The 18251-nt window shown below is 35.3% G+C and overlaps 3 protein-coding genes across 3 annotated transcripts; 2 read left to right on the top strand and 1 right to left on the bottom strand.

Annotated features, from left to right (window-relative positions):
• Positions 1-415: 415 nt before the first annotated feature.
• LOC140883092 (uncharacterized) lies at positions 416-3086 on the top strand. The gene is made up of 2 exons (XM_073289403.1): positions 416-785; positions 1581-3086. The coding sequence occupies exon 2, from the start codon at positions 1705-1707 to the stop codon at positions 2671-2673; it is 969 nt and encodes a 322-aa protein (XP_073145504.1). The 5' UTR covers positions 416-785; positions 1581-1704; the 3' UTR covers positions 2674-3086.
• Positions 3087-6417: 3331 nt separating this feature from the next.
• Positions 6418-8173, bottom strand: LOC140883342 (anthocyanidin 3-O-glucoside 2'''-O-xylosyltransferase-like). The gene has a single exon (XM_073289775.1). The coding sequence runs from the start codon at positions 8033-8035 to the stop codon at positions 6665-6667; it is 1371 nt and encodes a 456-aa protein (XP_073145876.1). The 5' UTR covers positions 8036-8173; the 3' UTR covers positions 6418-6664.
• Positions 8174-14809: 6636 nt separating this feature from the next.
• Positions 14810-16819, top strand: LOC140885252 (uncharacterized). Its single transcript, XM_073292197.1, has 2 exons — positions 14810-15005; positions 16149-16819. Exons 1-2 carry the CDS (start codon positions 14838-14840, stop codon positions 16683-16685), a joined length of 705 nt encoding a protein of 234 aa, XP_073148298.1. The 5' UTR covers positions 14810-14837; the 3' UTR covers positions 16686-16819.
• The last annotated feature ends 1432 nt before the right edge of the window (positions 16820-18251 follow it).

Raw genomic sequence — 18251 nt, 5'->3', positions numbered from 1 at the left:
GAATGAATTCGAAAATTCGATTCGGTTAATTCAAAAATTCGATTTTAATGTTAAGAAATTTCGATTAATTCGGTTCGGTTTTCGGTTTTCGTCCTCGGTTAATTCGGTTAACCGAATTATAAATACTTAAATTTAAATTTTTTTTTATTATGCTTTATATATAATTTATAATATTTTTAATGGGTTTATATTTAATATTGTACTTAATTTTTTTAAGCTTGATGTGTTTTATTATGATTTAAAATATCATATTTTAATCATTAAATTTATAAATTTTTTTAATTTTTTGTAAAAATAACCGAATTAACGAATTTTAATATGATTCGATTAAATCGGTTTTAGTATGAATTTTATTCATTTGGATTAACCTAAAAAATTTGGTTAATTTGATTTAGTTTTTGACCAAATTAACCAAACGATGCCATACGGACAAGAGGCCACTGAAGCAGCTCGCCAGCAAGGCCGCCAGGAAGTCGACACCGACTACTGGTAGCCGCACCGTTTCCGTCTTGGAACCGTTGCTCTTCGTGATATTCGCAAGTACCAGAAGTCCACCGAACTGTTGATCCATAAACTCCCATTCCAGAGTCCTGTTCGTGAGATTGCCCATGATTTCAAGACCGATCTGAGGTTCTAGGAAGCAGCTGAGGCTTACGTGGTTGGACTGTTTGAGAACACCAATCTCTGTGCCATTCACGCCAAGAGGGTGACAATCATGCCCAAGGACATTCAGCTGACCAGGAGGATTAGGGTTAAGAGAGCGTACTTGTAATTTGCAGCTCTACGTAAGTCTGCTTAAGGATTACAATAAGTGTTTGCTGACTGAGAATGTAATAGTGATGATAAATAGATTTAAGGCAAGTAAGTGGGAAAGCAGTTATGCTTCTATTCCTTGGTTGTTCTATATTGAAATTTGAAATCTAATGGATGTTGGGTAACACTCTAGTATTTGACTTGTGCTTCCAGCTTCCTTTTAATCTTTTCCATTGTTATACTTTCAAATGACTTTAATCGCTTTTATTTTTAATCTTTATGCATTTTGGTGGCTAATAAGCATTGTTAACTTTTGTTGGCTTATAATCTCTGCCGTTTAAATAAATGTAGAGAATCTTGTTTTGACTGGATCTGTTCAATTAGTCAAATCCTCAATTTTGATTAATACCGTCTGTTAAAATTTGTGGATGCAAAATTTTTGTTGCAAGCTAATGGGTGGCTATGATTCTCATGGCTGTTTTTATCCTTACCCAATATAGGTATCAAAGATAAAAACCATTGATTTCCTAGGTTTACTCCTACCTCTATTGTGGTTGAATAGCCTCATCATTTTCCTTGTGCAAAAAATTACTTTGAGATATCATGGGGGGCAACACTGGTTTTCAGATTGCATTGTCTTGGGATGTTTGGCAATAGATGTTGATTTGATTTAGATACCTTTATGCCACACTAAGATTTGCGTTTCTGTTCTTTATTGTTGTTCGCCGATTTTCTTCATGCACCTCCTAAAATATACTTGTTCTTGATTCTAAACCATATAATTTTGTGTACATGATGGCGGGGACGGTGTACTTGAGAACCAACAGGTTCGAAGTTAAACTTGAAGGGATCACCTTTAAAGCAAAAGATTTCGAGACTTTATGTGCAATAGATTTTCTCTTCCCAGATGGTAAAGTATGGGACCATCCTCCAGTTGTTGGCCTGGATGTTATGCGCCATCCTCGTGATCCTTCCATTTTGTTGGTTCTATTGTGTTTTGGCGTTGGTTGTGTGATCCTCAAATTCCTAGCTGGGGAAGAGCTTCCTGCTTCAATCCAGAGGTTTCTTTCAGACAAGAGAATCCATTTTGTTGGCTTTGGAATTCCTGAAAAGAAAGATCTGTTCCCATTTGAGGAATTGGGGTTGACGAGAAGCGAGGTGGACATTGGTTACCTAGCTAGCAAAATACTCAAGGATTCAAAGTTTAAACGATGTGAATTGGCTGAGTTGGCTCGTAAAGTTCTTGGGATCAAGAGAATGGTAGGCCTAACGGAGGCGTCCTCATTTGAGAGACACGAACAAATCAAGTGCGCTATTTGTCAGTTGTTCATTACCAGTGTTATTGCCATGGGACTAGTGGGTGCCGATGGCAAGAAAATACCGGATGAGTCTCCTTCTCCCAAGAAAGGCTCGTTCCTGAAGAATTTGAATTTGCTCCCGCTATTGGCTGAAGGATGGTTCAAACTTCCTAAAGTGAAGAAAACAACCCAAAAAGCTGAATTTAAAGAGGGATGTGATGACATTATCCTTCAGAAAGCCGAAATCGAGGACACCTTTTCCTGTAGCGTTCTAGTCCAGCCCGAAAACAAAGATGATCATTTTGACGACTTTCTTGTCGATACCAAGACTCGAGAAGGTGATATGGAACATGATTGGTTTCACACAGATGACACTTTTGATTCCATTGCATCCGACAAAGATAAAGTTGGATCTGATGATTGGAGTAAAGAGATTTCTTGTGCAACCAGCAAGCCCTTGAAAAGTATCTTAAAGTTACCGTCTTCCAATAATTTGTTGCTGAACAACACAAATCCATCCTCGCCTGCATCTCCTCATTCAATCTCAAAAGATCAGATGCCTGCCAAAAGTGTGCTGAAAAGAGCGAATTCAAAAGGTTGCAATGTGAGTTTCAGGCGTTAATGGCTCCACGAGTATCCAGCCGTTGTTTGTTTTCCAACACAAAAGCCAGTTACATTCCCTGCCTGCTTCGTTTCACATCAGGTTTTTTAGGTAGAATTGAAGCCTTTGAATCTGTCTTGTATGGTGAAAAGTTAGTTCCTTTTTTCCTTTCTCTGGATGTGTGATTGAAGCGAGTTGATTAGTTTCGAGTTGTACAAAAATATTGTGGTACGTAGACATGCTGAAAATGAATAAATTTCTGGGGATCTCATGGTTGTAAGAAGTTTTAGAAGATTCCTATTTACGAATGTCATTGCGTCAATTCTTGCAATTGTTCTTGTATTTTTCGGTCATCTAAAGAAAATGTCTCTTGACAAGAGTATAGATTACTGTACTTTCCAATGAAATAATTTTAACATATATATTTAACACTATCGATTCGATCCCAATTAGAGTTTATGAATTATGATTTATGCATGTCTAAAATTTTTGGAATATTAAATGTAATTTCTCATGTACACAACAACCACACAACAACCCGCAACGTTGGAAAATCTCTTCTCACTTCAGGTCTTACCAACTCGTTTATGTTATGTGGACTAGAGATATCAATTTGGGTTAGGCCCGGCGGATCGGCCCGGCCCGTCACACAATTTTAGTGGGTTGGGTTGAAATTTTTTCAACCCAACAAAAGGTGGGTCTAGATGGTGTAGTGACCCAACCCGGATCCACTAACTAATCAGAGTTATAAATAAAGCGCATGCAATAATACTTAAAGTGTAAGGAGCGGATAATTAAAATACAACAAATCCAATCGGCAGAATACAACCAACGATAACACAAGTGTATAAATATCATTATACAACCAAATCGAAGATTCAGGGTAAACAAATGTGACGCCCGGGGCTGAGGAGGCAGGGAGTGATCGCCGGTGCCAAGAGGTTGCACGGACAATGAGCGGCTCCTGGTAGGCTTCTAGGCGGAGGGAGACATGAATGAACCGATCCCGTGCCGGAATGAGAGGAGATTTTGAGACTGTGTAGGTATGGGACTACATAGTTGAGGAGGGCTTAAAAGATTTCATATGTACTGCTCATATCAAGAAGGTGCATCATTTTTTCGGAAGCTCATCACATAAGAACTCCAAAGTTAAGCGTGCTTGACTTGGGGCAATTATAGGATGGGTGACCCCCCGGAAAGTTTCTCAGGGTGCGTGTGAGTGAGGACATAAGCACGCTGAAAAGACCCGTCTTGATACAGTGGGTCGTTACAAATGGTATCAGAGCCGACCTCTCTTAGTACGGTATGGTTCGGGGACGAACCAAGCGGAAGCTGGTGGGCATGTGACGCCCGGGGCTGAGGAGGCAGGGAGTGATCGCCGGTGCCAAGAGGTTGCACGGACAATGAGCGGCTCCTGGTAGGCTTCTAGGCGGAGGGAGACATGAATGAACCGATCCCGTGCCGGAATGAGAGGAGATTTTGAGACTGTTTAGGTATGGGACTACATAGTTGAGGAGGGCTTAAAAGATTTCATATGTACTGCTCATATCAAGAAGGTGCATCTTCTTTTCGGATGCTCATCACATAAGAACTCCAAAGTTAAGCGTGATTGACTTGGAGCAATTATAAGATGGGTGACCCCCTGGAAAGTTTCTCAGGGTGCGTGTGAGTGAGGACATAAGCACGCTGAAAAGACCCGTCTTGATACAGTGGGTCGTTACAACAAATCCCTACCCTTTAACCTCGCACTCTCGGATCCTCAATCCTGCTGAGAGCCGCCACGACCGTCCAACCTCAAACCTGCCCCGCCACAAGGTACACCACAATACCCAAACACAGGGGCATGAGCGACAACGCTCAATACATAAGCAATGATATATGTACAAATATGCGCACACAGATGATTTAAAATCCCAGGTAAAATACTTGCTCATGGCGCTAAGAATATACAGTACCGGCTAGAGAGCGACTCCGCGGGGTACTCGCATATTCGATATCAGGGCTGAGCCAACCCCATCCTGACCCGAATCCAAAACATGATACAAGTCTCATATGGAAACTGTCATACCTGACTCGAGTCCAAAAATGGGATCACTGTTCCCTATGGAGACTGTCAATGACTCACATCTCTCGGGATGCAGTCATACGTAAAATCGTGCATGTGCTAAGACGGTAAAACATGCTAAAACATGATAAAACATATAGCACATACTCATGCAACATACATGCAAATATATCATGTCGGCTATCTCGGTCAGTACTTACGTACCTCTAACACTGCTGGTCTAGACTCCAAGCCTACTAGTTCAGTCTACTGCTACTACAATGCAATTACCCATGCATCAATAATTAAGCTCTAAAAGCTTTAACTAAGCTATTGCATACTCCTAAATATTTTTAGGAAGCCAAAGCTATACTTGCGTCCGTCGTTAGCTCTTTGCTGTCGATAGCCTCAAAACTAGGCCACAGCTCCGCTACGACGTCTAGATCGCTGTGCCACTTCCGAAATCCCGATAGGACGCCTAGATCTCCCTAGACCTGAGTTAGAAGGCCTGGGAATAGAGAGAGAAGAGAGGAATTGGTGCACCTCAAATGAAGTCTCGGTCCTCATATTTATAGGCGAAGTTCGGGCCCCCCGAACCCTGTTCGGAGCCTCCGAACACGATCGGATCGTCCGATCCTGACTTCGGACCCTTCGAAGTCACATCAATGACGTCATCAATGATGTAATATCTCAGGACAGCTGGCTGACTACTGTTCGGGCCGTCCGAACTGACTTCGGACCCTCCGAACTCCTCGGGCCTCCGATCTATGGCTCTGGTCACGTTCGGATCCTCCGAACCCTGTTCGGAGCGTCCGAACCTTCCAAACCAAACTCACCATTTTCGGGTGTCCTGGATTTATTTTCGAACTCCGTTAATCCATTTGGAATCTTCTTAATCATGTTTTACTTATTTAACATAATCACTTGATTAATTACTCATTAATCAATAATTCTGGATACGGGTCACTACAGATGGGCCAACCCGCCTAGGCCCATGACCCGCACGGGTTAGCCCGCGGGCCTGAATAATTAATAATTTATTTTTATTTTTATATATGTATTTTTAAATAAAAGTTGTGAATTTTTTTTGTATTAATTACTTTATATAAAATTTACACACATGAAATCAATAATTAAAATTTTTATTCATATGTTTTTATTAATATTTATTTATGAAATGATATTTATAAATAATTATAATATTTTTTATTTATTTTTATTTGTCGTGATTCAACCCGCGGACCGGCCCGTCTAACCCGTAACTCATCTTGGGTTGGGTTGGGTTGAGGATTTTCAGTTCGCCAGGATGGTGGTTCAGCCCGCCATCGACCGGTCAAAAAATGTGTTTTTAATGGGTCGGCTCGTCCCGCCATGGGTTAACCCGTTTGACAGTTGTAATGTGAACATAGAGTGACAAATATTAATGATAAGAATAACGGCGCAGCAGGTTCCACGGTAGCTCCAAGGGACCATCGGTTGCATCACAAGTCAAGTCAATGTGTAACAAGCACACGTGAACAACCATCTCTAATATTCCCCCCACCTTTTCTGTTTTTTTTTCTTCGTTCCTAGATCGGAACTGCATATATTTTTATGTTCATCATTAGATTACACGTTACATTTCAAATTGCAAAATTTTCATTGCGATCTTGTAGACAATGTACCATATCATGCACAGACCAATCCACTAATCGAATCAATGCGCTCTCGTTTAGGTCCGAAAAGAAAAAAGATTCATTACGTGTAGATGACACATTCTACAACAAAAACCCATTTGTCAAAAGGAGCAACTAATAAAAGTGATACATATATAATTTATCACAAAATTACTTATTAGCACCCACTGATCAATACTCATTAATATCATCATCAGTTCATCGATAAAAAAAAAAAAAAAAAAAAAAAAAAACTTGGCTAATCATCATCATCATCATGAAACAAAAACACGAGTACCATTAGTGTAAAAGATCATAGTTGGTAAAGTTTCTGTATGAAATCATCAATGTAATCGTTCATAAATCCAGGCCTCCCCAATGTTTTCCTCCACTTGGCATGGTTGTTCTTGATCATCTTCCCCACTTGGCTATCTTCATCCATGGCAGATTTGATGGCCCTGCACAGATCCTCCTTGCAGAACCAGGCGTTTTCGTCTCTTTCCACTTCCACGCCCACCTTTATCTCGTCCGCCAGCAGCCTCGCGTTCAAGATCTGGTCTCCCAGCCATGGAACCAGAACGATTTGGGACTCGCTCAGCAAAGATTCCCACATGGACCCGAACCCGCAGTGGCTCACGAAGCATCCCACCGAAGGGTGGTTCAGGAACTGAGCCTGCGAGACCCACCCGCCGTGGACCACCCCTCTGTCTCCGACCCTCTTCAGGAAACCTTCAGGCAAAGCTTCTTCTATGGAGTCTGCGCCGTGGGGCTTCGAGAGGGCTACGAAAAATGGCAGCCCCGTCATCTCGAAGCCCAGCACCAGTTCTTGGAACTGCTCCTTGGACATGGCGTTTTGGCTCCCGAACGCGCAGTAGACGACTGATTTGGGCTTGAATTTGCTCAGCCAGGTCTCCCATTTCTCGTCTCCGTCGGTTTTCGGAGCCTCCGGCAACACCGGCCCGGAGAGAATTACGCGTTTCCCGTACTGACTGCTCATGTAATCGCACATGGGCCCTTCCAATTCACTCACTGTCCGCACACCGATTGCGTCGCAATCCTGCAGAGCAATCCCCATTCGTACGTCGAATGTGATGTCTCCGTAGCTGGAATACAGAAAAGACATGGTCTGCGCTTCTTGGCCGCGGAGGACGATGGTGTTAGAAGGATACCCATTAGGCAATTCCATCATTTCCTCTTCCGTCACCGGCCGATCTTTGGGGAAGTGCCTGGACGGCACGACCCCGATAGCCATGACAGAAGCGCAGATGACGTTGTAGCAAACGGTTTTGAACCCAATCTTACGAGCCATCTCGGTGATCCAATGCGCCAAGTCGAAGAAGACGATGTCGGGTTTCAGAGTCCTGAGCAAAGCCTCCACTTCCTCTGCCATGGCATCGAAGGCTCTGGCTAGAGGGTCCTTGGCGCTGAAGTCGATATCGCTCGCTGTCTCCGCACCTGCAGGTAATCCTTCGACGTGCGGGACTTTGACGGTGTAGAACTTCACCAGTGGCGAGTAAAGATCGAGGTTTCCAAGCTTGAGCAAGCCCTTTCTTGGGAGGAAAACAGAGACTCTGTGGCCTCTGATAGCGAGTTCATTGGAGAGTTGGGCGTAGGGAATTATGTGGCCGATAGCTAACCACGGGAACATGGCGATATGAAGCTTTGATTCCTTCATTTGAACCATTTTGAGCTTTAGAATTGGTGTAGAAATATGGTGGGGATATATATATATATATACAAGCTCAAGAGAGAAAACGGGTAGGTAGGAGAAGAGATGCACGAGGCTAAAAGTGAACTGGTGGCAAAAGCTTATTTGCACTCACGTTTGTTAGATGTATTCATATCTAACCCAAACCTAATCCCCACCATTTATAGTTATACATACATACCAAGGAATGCAAATTAGTTGAGTCAACACATGTACTACTCGAGTTCGACTCAATTTATATTCTGTTTATACGAGTTCGATTCTGTAATAAATTTCAAATTCGAATTACGTATATTTCGAGTTATTCGAGCTTGAATTTGAAAAATAAATTTATATATAAATAAATATATATATATAGCAAATTATATATATAAATATAATATTATATATGTATATTCGAGTAGCTAACTAAAATATATAAAATTCGAGCTCGACTCGAAAATAGATTCGAGCTACTCGAACTTGAACTTGGTCAAATCGAGTTCGAATCCTGAGAGGCCAAACACCGGACATTTTCCAGGAAAAAAATATAATGGTCATGTTTTGTTTCAAAAGTCAGGGCAAAAAATCACTTATTTTTTTAAAAAAAATGATTTTCAGTTAACAAAGTGTTTGGTTGACCAAAAAAATGCTTAAATAATCACTTTTTTAATTTAAAATTAGAGCTTTTTCAAATGCCAAAAATTGAAGCTTTTAAAAGCACTTATTTTAAAAAATCTCTACAAAATCCAAACGGATTCAATATCTCAAGGTGGACCCCTCCAAACTTCAAGATGCCCACCGACTCTAGAAATCATTGAACTCACATTGAAAAATGCTCACACTCACGTATCCATCTTCCTATCGGTTAATGAGATCTTACATTAAGATAATATTCAAATCATACATCTAATAATTCATATTTCTATATATCTATATACACGTAATTAATGATATATTATTGGCGTGACAAATCATATGACAATAGATTTATCATTAAAGTAATATTCAAAAGGTAGTTGAACTCTATCCTTACTATCATTGCTAAGAAAAAAAAAAAAGACAAAACATAATTTAACTTGACTTGTACCCGAATGTAAATACTTTTATCGCATGCTAAAACACAAAACAAGAAAAATTTTGCTTACTATCACGCAGTTAAATTGTAATGTAAATCTCGTAGCATTCAAAGTTTTTTTACAATATAATATGAGTATTTTTATCATGAAATTTTGATGTAGCATTGCACGTATCCCTGCAACATCAAAATGTAATTAAAATTAAAAAAAAAATTACAGCTGATACTGATTTTATGTCACGACGGGATAAAAATACAACTTTCACTATTTGTGGTAATTTATATTTGTTTGGTTGGATTGATATTTTAATTATTTTAAATGCTTGGTTGCAATTTTATATTAATAATCAATTAAGTCATTTATTATCTACCACAGTCCACACATCAGTTAAATAATCGAATGCAAAATTACAATATTATCATTCATATAACTTTTTATTTATATTTATCGTACATATCTATATAACAATAATTATTTTAAATGTTTGGTGTATTCCATTAATTTTTTCCTTTTTTTTTTCGTTTCATAAATTTTTATTTTTATTAATGGCCAATTTAAAAAATTACAAAAAGATATGAGATCAACTTTTATAAAATAAACTACAAATAGTTTTTAATTAAAGATAAAACTAATATAGTAACTAAGTTATAATTGATTTGGTGAAATCTTATTTAAAAGTACTATTATAAATTTATTATATAACTTTATTAATAAAAACATTATTTCATTATCCTAAAATAAATTTTCTTTTAGATCTCTAACTATATTTTTAAATTTTTAGATAATCTCTCATAATTATAAAATATTAAAATTATTAATTTAAAAATAACAAAAAATATCGCGTTTATATAAATATTTCAACTATATAATAACACAACTAACAAAACTTATTGTGATTAGAGAAATATTTTAACTACATAAGCATGTAATACGATCCAACGACACTCTAACAAAACTTATTGTGATTAGAGAAATATTTTAACTACATAAGCATGTAATACGATCCAACGACACTTCAATTTTAAAAAGGCAACATGCCAATTTTAGTAATGTATATGTAGGGGTTGTATACTTGTATATCGTACCGAAATCCATACATTGTGTCACAATTTATCGTATAAGAAAATTTTATATCGATACATTACCGAAAATTTCGGTATTTTCGATACATATAACCAACATCCCGATCAAACCGAAATTTTACAATACATCGAGATTTCGATACGGTATGAGTATATATCGTTTATAAAAAGAATCATATATATTTTTTAAATTTATTATTTTAAAATATTTCATACTGTTATCGTATCGAAAAATACGGTACCGTTACTACACTGTATTGAAAAATTCGGTATGGAATAATTCGATATGTTTTACGAAGATAAGACAATGATCTACAAATCATATTCAGAAGTCAAAGTCTAGATCGGAGCTTAAGAAGATGATAACTGCATTAAAGTATCTGGATATGCACTGAAATTCTGAAGAGCATAATTTCTGATACAACGAGTATTTTGAGCATATCTCTCTTATATGAACTCAGAATAGAGTGATTCTTGATGCTTGGAAAGAAAATACGAAGAGCTACAACTTTCATGTTCATAACTTTGCCCATAAATCAATGAATCAAGAGATATAAGTAAGAAAACATGACTACTAAAAACAACGGTTCGGAAATCAGAATTGCAGAAAAGCAGTAGACTCCGAAATGCAGCAGAGTCCAAACCAATAGTCGCTAAAAACCAGTAATCACTGAAAACCAGTAGCCGATGCAACCAGTAGCTGATGAAACCAGTAGAAAACCAGTAGCTACTGCACCAGTAGAGCCCAAAATCAGCAAAAGATAAGAAAAGTTGCTAGAAGCGTGAATATGACCGTTTAAATGACAGAAACAGTACAAAACTATTACTAACGGTCATATTCTTGTGTCTAACGTGCATATATCTCTTGGAGGCTTTAAATACAACATCAATCAAAAAAATCATATAGAGAAGAAGAGCGTCTAAACAGATTTATCAGCTAGTTGAGAGCTTGCCCTTGGTGTGAAGAACACAACAGATTTTTTGAGCTTTCACAATCAAGTTCTTCACACCGGCCCCAACTCACTCACACACAAAAGAGAGATGCATTTTATAGAATAATTTAGTGAGAGTCTTTGCACAAAGACATTAAACAATGTGCAAATCTTTGTAAACTTTGTAATGTGTTTTGGACGTGTTGTCCATTTGAGAGTGAGAGACTAGAAGTTCCGATTTAGGAAGCGGGTAAGTCCTAAGATTGGAATAGGGTAGTTACAAGAAGTTGTAATGCTCAAAGTCTTTTAGTGAAATCCTTTCGGAAATGGAAGAAAGGGAGATGTAGAAGGATTTGGTCTTCGAACTCCCATAAACAAATTTGTGTCTCTTTACTTTATCACATTTACTTCTTGTTGCTGTTTTGGTATGATTTGTTGAAACATTTTATATGTTATTTAAAGTACCAAATGTTGCATACAAAGTGTTTGATAAAATGCTTCAACAAAACTGTTTTTATTATCTCAACTTACAGTCTTTTCAAACGATTTCCAAAATGCTTAATCGATTTTTAAAAGATTATGTCTAGAGTCTTCCGCTTGGTTTTGTAACCAAACTCAATATAATATCTCGATGCTCGATTTATTTTTTAACATTTAAAAACGAGCTATTGTAGCTCAAAATATTCTAAAAGTGTGTATTCATCCTATCTACACACGTTTTCGATCATATCACTACATTTTCTGCAATAATTTCTTATCTTATATCAAATTTAAACAAGTATATTATTAAATATTCAATATGTTTGTTTGAATGAATTTGATTTGATGTTATAAAAAAATTATATAATATTTATTAAAAAAGTTTGAGTTGTACATGGTTTTGTAATTTACAAAAAACAATTGGTACGTAAATTACAATTTTACCTTTTAAATAATTAATATATGTAATAAAGTTTATATATTAAGAAATATAATAATGTTATAAAAATATACTTTGATTGATCGTGCAATTAGGCATTGATTGCCGATTGGTTCGGTCGTTTGACATCGAAGATAAAATATTGATTTATTATATATTTTAGTTTTATTCAATGCTAGCTCAAATTCGATAAAATATTAATATCATGGAATATGGAAAAATTGCAAATTTAGTTCTGTATGTTTGTCACTTTGCGATTTTGGTCTTTTATGTTTTCACATTTCAGTTTTAGTCCTGTATGTTTCGATTTTTGGCAATTTTGGTACTTTTTCTTCGAAAATGCTGACGTGACACTGTACACGTCAGCTCCACATCAGCATTGAATTGGTGCCACGTCAGCGCCACATCGGAAAAAGGACTAAAATTGCCAAAAAAATAAAGATAACGGACTAAAACTGCAATCTGAAAATATAAAGGACCAAAATCGCAAAGTGACAAACATACAGGACCAAAAAAGCAATTTTTTCCATGGAATATTATCTTTTCAAATATACTGAATAATAATTATTCTTACATTATGCATTATTCGTTATTTAGTAATTTCGTCAAAGTCTCCCAATGGATGGTTCGTAGAGAAACACGCGGATCTTCTTGAAGCTTCATGAAGTTATGAACAGAAAATTATATATATATTTCATGGTCCATTCACGTTCATTGTCACATGAGCTCAACCTGACAGATACACATGCCCCTCTTAAAATCTTCAAATAATGCATCGAGTAATATTATGTAATTATTAACGACCTTAATTGATTATATATATAATATATATAGTTTTGATCACATGGACAACCATGTGAGCAATAGCTAACGTGACAATCATTCATTGGATGTACAAGGCGCCACGTCAGCTGTTGCTCACGTAGTTGCCCATGGTGATTGCCCATGGATTTTAGTGATGCGAAAAAAAAAAACAAAAACCACTAAAACCTACTATCGGGTTTTAGTGGTCGCAGATCAAGTGAGAAAACATGGTTGGACAACTGAAAATTTCTATATATATATATATATATATAAATCAAATCATATTAGTAAAAAATTTAGAACACTGTAATCTGAAATGATAATTATTTTTAAAAAAAGAAAAAGTCAGTTTGGATTAGGGATATATAGAAGCCGTAACTTAAAAAAAATGTTTAAATAAGTTTAATTTTTTTTAAATGTTTTTATTTTGTTAGAAAAAAATTAGAATCGATTTGGTGTTTTGATAAATATTGAAAATTAAATTTTTCTTTAATTTTAAACGTAGTTAGAAACAAAACTCAATTATTTATGTTTACTTAGTTTTAATACAATTGTTTATGTCATTATTTTTAGTAGCAAGAATTTGAAATTTTGATTATTATATGAAATTATTGTATTGATTCTAAAATCAATGTTTAATATTTTATTACGATCTAAAATATATATGTTTATATTGTGTTTATATTAAATCTCATATCAACAATCAATTTTTGTTATTATTTAAATTATTTTTTGTATTTGTTTTATTAGATTTTTATTGTGAATTGTGAAAAAATAAAGAAAATTTGAATCTAAAAGTTCAAAGAGAAAAAGAAGGAATTGCAATAACTAGATTTATTAAATTATAAATTGGTGATCATTACGTTCATTTTATTACGATCTATAATACGTTTATATTGTGTTTATATTAAATCTCATATCAACAATCAATCTTTGTTATTATTTAAATTATTTTTTGTATTTGTTTCGTTAGATTTTTATTGGGAATTATAACAAAAAAAAAAAAAATTTAAATCTAGAAGTTCAAAGAGAAAAAAAAGGAATTGCAATAACTAGATTTATTAAATTATAAATTGGTGATCATTACGTTCATTTTATTACCAAGTCGTATGCAATATTTTTATATTTAATCAAATTTTATATAAAACTTAAATTAGCCTAGGACCTCCAATTTTTTGGAGACGCCCTGGGGTATGTTTTGGGGGTTGACCATCTCTCTCAGGTCTTTATCGCTCGTACACATTCTTCGATTTAACCCCGCATAAGCCAATGAACCTCTAACTCATGTAAGATAAGATTTCATTCGGGATCAACATTTTTTAAAAGTAAATCACATGTTTTCACTTTTGTTAAAAAAAAAACCGAAACAAAACTCTTCTTTCGCGCACGTCTGCACGTGGGCTGCTGTTGTATGGAGAAAATTCCCAAAACTTTGGCATACGTCAGTTTGGATCTTTGCGTATTTCAACGGCTTGCATCTTTTCCCAGGTTCAAAATTTAAAACGTACGGATTAATTGTTGGTTTTTGGAATTTTGAGATACCTTCATTAAATAATTTACGATTTCAGAACCAACGTGTGGTTTCTCAATTACATACCAAGTAATAAAAAATTACACGGTAGTGTCATATCAGTTACTTATGACACAAAAGTCAAAATTACAACAAAGAAAAAAAAAATGGAAAGAGAAGAGAGTACAATTTTATCTTTATTTTATGCTTGAATCTTGGACAATATTGTTAATAAAGTTGCTTAATCAGGAAAACATAACAAATTAAAGCAAGCTAAACTTGATTAGATTTGGAGATCACTCCATAAAATAACTTTTTTAAAAGAAAAGTCAAGGGAAAAAAACATAATGACACTCAAATGTTCCTTCTAAGCATTAACAAAGTGGAGATTTGATTAAAAGCAAACCCAAAGCCCTTTAATTTTGTTCAGATCAAGAGTTAACAAGCTAGGGACTTCAAATATTTTTAGAAAAATGAAGATGCAAAAAGAGTACCTTGATTTAGTGCTGGTACCTTGTGGCCTACTTATAATGTTTTCTTATCATCTTGTTCTGCTCTATCGATGCCTTAAACTCCCTCACACCACCGTCATCGGCTTCGAAAACATCGACAAAAAAGCTTGGGTTCAAAAGATTATGGAGGTAATTCAAATTATTATTTTTTAGTTCATTAACTTGTATCGGTTTGGATCCAAAAGATTATCCAGGTAATTCAAATAATTTTTTTTAAGTTCAATAACTTGTCTTATTTTGGATCTAGGAGATGATGTGTGTAAAAACGGGGAGAAAAGAACACGAATAAAAACAATATTATTTGTTATATATTTTTATTAATTTAAATTAAACTTTGGTTCTTATATTTTATCTCTTTAAATTTTTCTCAATGGATTATACGATTTTCTATGGTTTGTGGTGGGCAATATAACTTTATGATTTTCTTATATTCAAGGTGTAATTATTTATTTATAAGTAAAAATAACTTTATAGTTCATTAATCTGGCTCGTTTTGCGTTCAAGTTGGTTGGTTTTTAATTAAGTATTTGAATTTTGGTTTTGTTGATCAATCATTTTATTTTATGACTATTTTAATCCAATTGTCCATGTTTGTGACAAAAACGTGTATAATTATTTTTAAATTTCTAGCTGTCCTTAAAAAAAAAATTCTAGCTGTTAAAAAGAGAGCGATGGGAAGTTCCTAACAACAAAAGTCAATAATGATTTTCAATTTTTTTTAAAAATAAAAACATGAATATATCAACCGCATCAAATCATTTGATATAACAGACTTTAGAAACAAAGGGATATCATTAGCATCCCTGAATATTAAATCTTTATCCTGGCCACAAAATTGCGCCATTAGATGCGCCGCATTATTAACCAAACGAGAACAGTGTTAGAAAGATACATGTGAGAAATCGGTAGAAACATCTATGATAATGATTTTCAATTATGTATGGTGGCAAATGGTTTGATGAGACACTAAAATAACATCAGTATCTTTATATTATATCTAATTGTCTATTTTTAATTTAATTATATTGAATCCATATATTTTAATCAACTTTGTATGTTTAAATCAATTGTATATAGAATGAAAATATTATTTTTATAGGGAAAGTGCAGGTCTCCTGTATTATGTTCTTACAAATATTTATCCAGGACACGTGTTGATTCGATCGATATAAAAGAAAAAAGTAATATTTTTTAACATAATAAACAATATTTTTTGATAATAAGATCCGAAAGAGAAGATCTGTGTCTCACGAAATCGATGATTTACTTCAGTCGGAGAACAAAGATGTGAAAACGGCGTTGGACGTGTTATCAGCCAACATCTCGGCGGCGACATACTTGGCATCCATATCACTAACACTAAGCGCACTGATCGGCGCGTGGATCGCAAACAACTCCGCCATCTTCCAGAGCAAGCTCATCTATGGCGACACCCGACCCGCCACCATGTCCATCAAGTACATCTCACTCCTCATCTGCTTCCTCTCGGCCTTTTCTTGCTTCGTCCAGTCTTCCAGATGCTTCATCCACGCCAACTATCTCATCAGCACCCCCGGCACCGACGTCCCGTCGGAATACGTCGAGCTGGCGGTGATCCGTGGCGGCGATTTCTGGTCTCTGGGCCTGAGGGCACTTTACTTCGCCACGACCTTGTTGTTGTGGTTCTTCGGCCCCATACCCATGTTCGCCACGTCGGTGGTCATGGTGGCGCTGCTGCACTCCCTCGACAGCGACACCGCTTCGTTGGTCAAGAATCGGTCGGCGGGAAAGAAGAAGCTGTTCCAGAAATTCGAAGGGGGCCACATATAAAATGTATTCTCATTTGAGCTGAATTATTTAATGTTTCACGTGTGGAACGAGTCTATCCAGGTAGTGTTTGAGGGAGCTTTTAATAAGCCTTTTTTAGTTTTTTCTTTATAAAATTTTATAAAATTTCAAAATTTTGTGACGAAAAATCTGAGAAGTACTTACTAAACACTACCATAGTTTCTGTGGAAAATAACAACTTTGACGTTTAGCAATTCCTTTGTAATTAGTAGCAAGATTTATACACATTCGATTTTTTAAATTACAAAATTATTTTGCGATTTACTTGGAAAAAAAAATTATTTCAAAACTATATTAAGGATATTTTAAGTATAATGTACGTAACCATCAATATATAATTAAAGTTCAAATTTTTGAATCAATCTTGCTAGCTCTTATTCCAACTTGTGAAATCTTTGAGATTTTTCAACACAAATAAAATACATAATATGAAATTTGATACAAGTAAGAATAATTTTGAATTTACTACACTTGTAAACTGTAGTCAGTAGAACTTAAGTTGGTGTGAACAGATGCAATCGATTTTACTTGAATTCGAAAAATTCATTAAGCCTATTGAATTTTTTAAGTATTTGATTGAATTTGGGTTTTTTTTGATTAATTATTTTATTTTATGACTATTTTAATCCATATGTCCATGTTTGTGACAAAAACGTATATAATTATTTTTATCTAGCTGTTCAAAAAATAGCTCAATAAATAAAGATAGATCTACCCAACAACAAATTAAAAGTCAATAATGATTTTCAATCGGAGTAAATTGGTGATAAATCCCCAAACTCAAACTTGACTTTGCCCTAGCGCGCTCCTTACCCATAAGATTCTTTGCAATAGCTCCCTAGGACCACCAAACTTGAATAATTAAATGTTTAATTCTTGTACTTGATTTATGCTTATTTAAGTTTAAAATCTAAAGACTTTATGCTAAAATCTGAAGATTTTGTGCTTAATTATGGTACAAATAATTATCCGCAAAAGTGGTATCAGAGCCTTAGGTTAATTGTTCAGACGTAATATTATTCGTTAATTCATTCTTTTCTTTGTTAAGGAGAATATTTTTTTTACAAAAGATGACTTCAAACGAAGGTTTGAATCAAGAGGATTTTGTTTATATGAAATCCTGTAAACAAGTTAATCTATTCACAATAGATTCCTTACAACAGGTTATGATCAATAATGCTCTCGATTTTGAAAGGATGAAGAAAAATGATTTCTAACTCTCAATTTTTAGAGATTACCCCAGATTCCTCTAAACTCTCTGGAGATCTTAGAGAAATCCAAAAGACGGTACAATTTTACAGCAACCAGCTGTATGAAATACCTCTACAAATTGGAGTTAGAAATCCTTAAGAAACGAGAAAAAATTCTTGTAACTTTAAAGGAACTTCAAATGAAAATCCAAAATCTAGAACAAACATCGAGTTCTAGGAAAGGAGGAAGATTACCAATCTCGTTTGGTACTGAACCTTTGTTACATCAGAAAGGTAAAACCAAAATGGTACAAAAACCTTTAACTGATGAAGAGATGATGATTAATCTTATAAAAGC

This window comes from Henckelia pumila, chromosome 2, assembly GCF_033568475.1.
Source record: "Henckelia pumila isolate YLH828 chromosome 2, ASM3356847v2, whole genome shotgun sequence".
NCBI lineage: Eukaryota > Viridiplantae > Streptophyta > Magnoliopsida > Lamiales > Gesneriaceae > Henckelia > Henckelia pumila.
This window is presented reverse-complemented; position numbering and strand designations above follow the sequence as displayed.

Bases quoted from the DNA above. Each gene is read 5' to 3' on its own strand.
- LOC140883092 (XM_073289403.1), top strand. From the start codon at position 1,705: ATGCGCCATCCTCGTGATCCTTCCATTTTGTTGGTTCTATTGTGTTTT.
- LOC140883342 (XM_073289775.1), bottom strand. From the start codon at position 8,035: ATGGTTCAAATGAAGGAATCAAAGCTTCATATCGCCATGTTCCCGTGG.
- LOC140885252 (XM_073292197.1), top strand. From the start codon at position 14,838: ATGAAGATGCAAAAAGAGTACCTTGATTTAGTGCTGGTACCTTGTGGC. The intron at 15,006-16,148 runs GTAATTCAAATT...GATTTACTTCAG, and splicing joins GGGTTCAAAAGATTATGGAG to TCGGAGAACAAAGATGTGAA.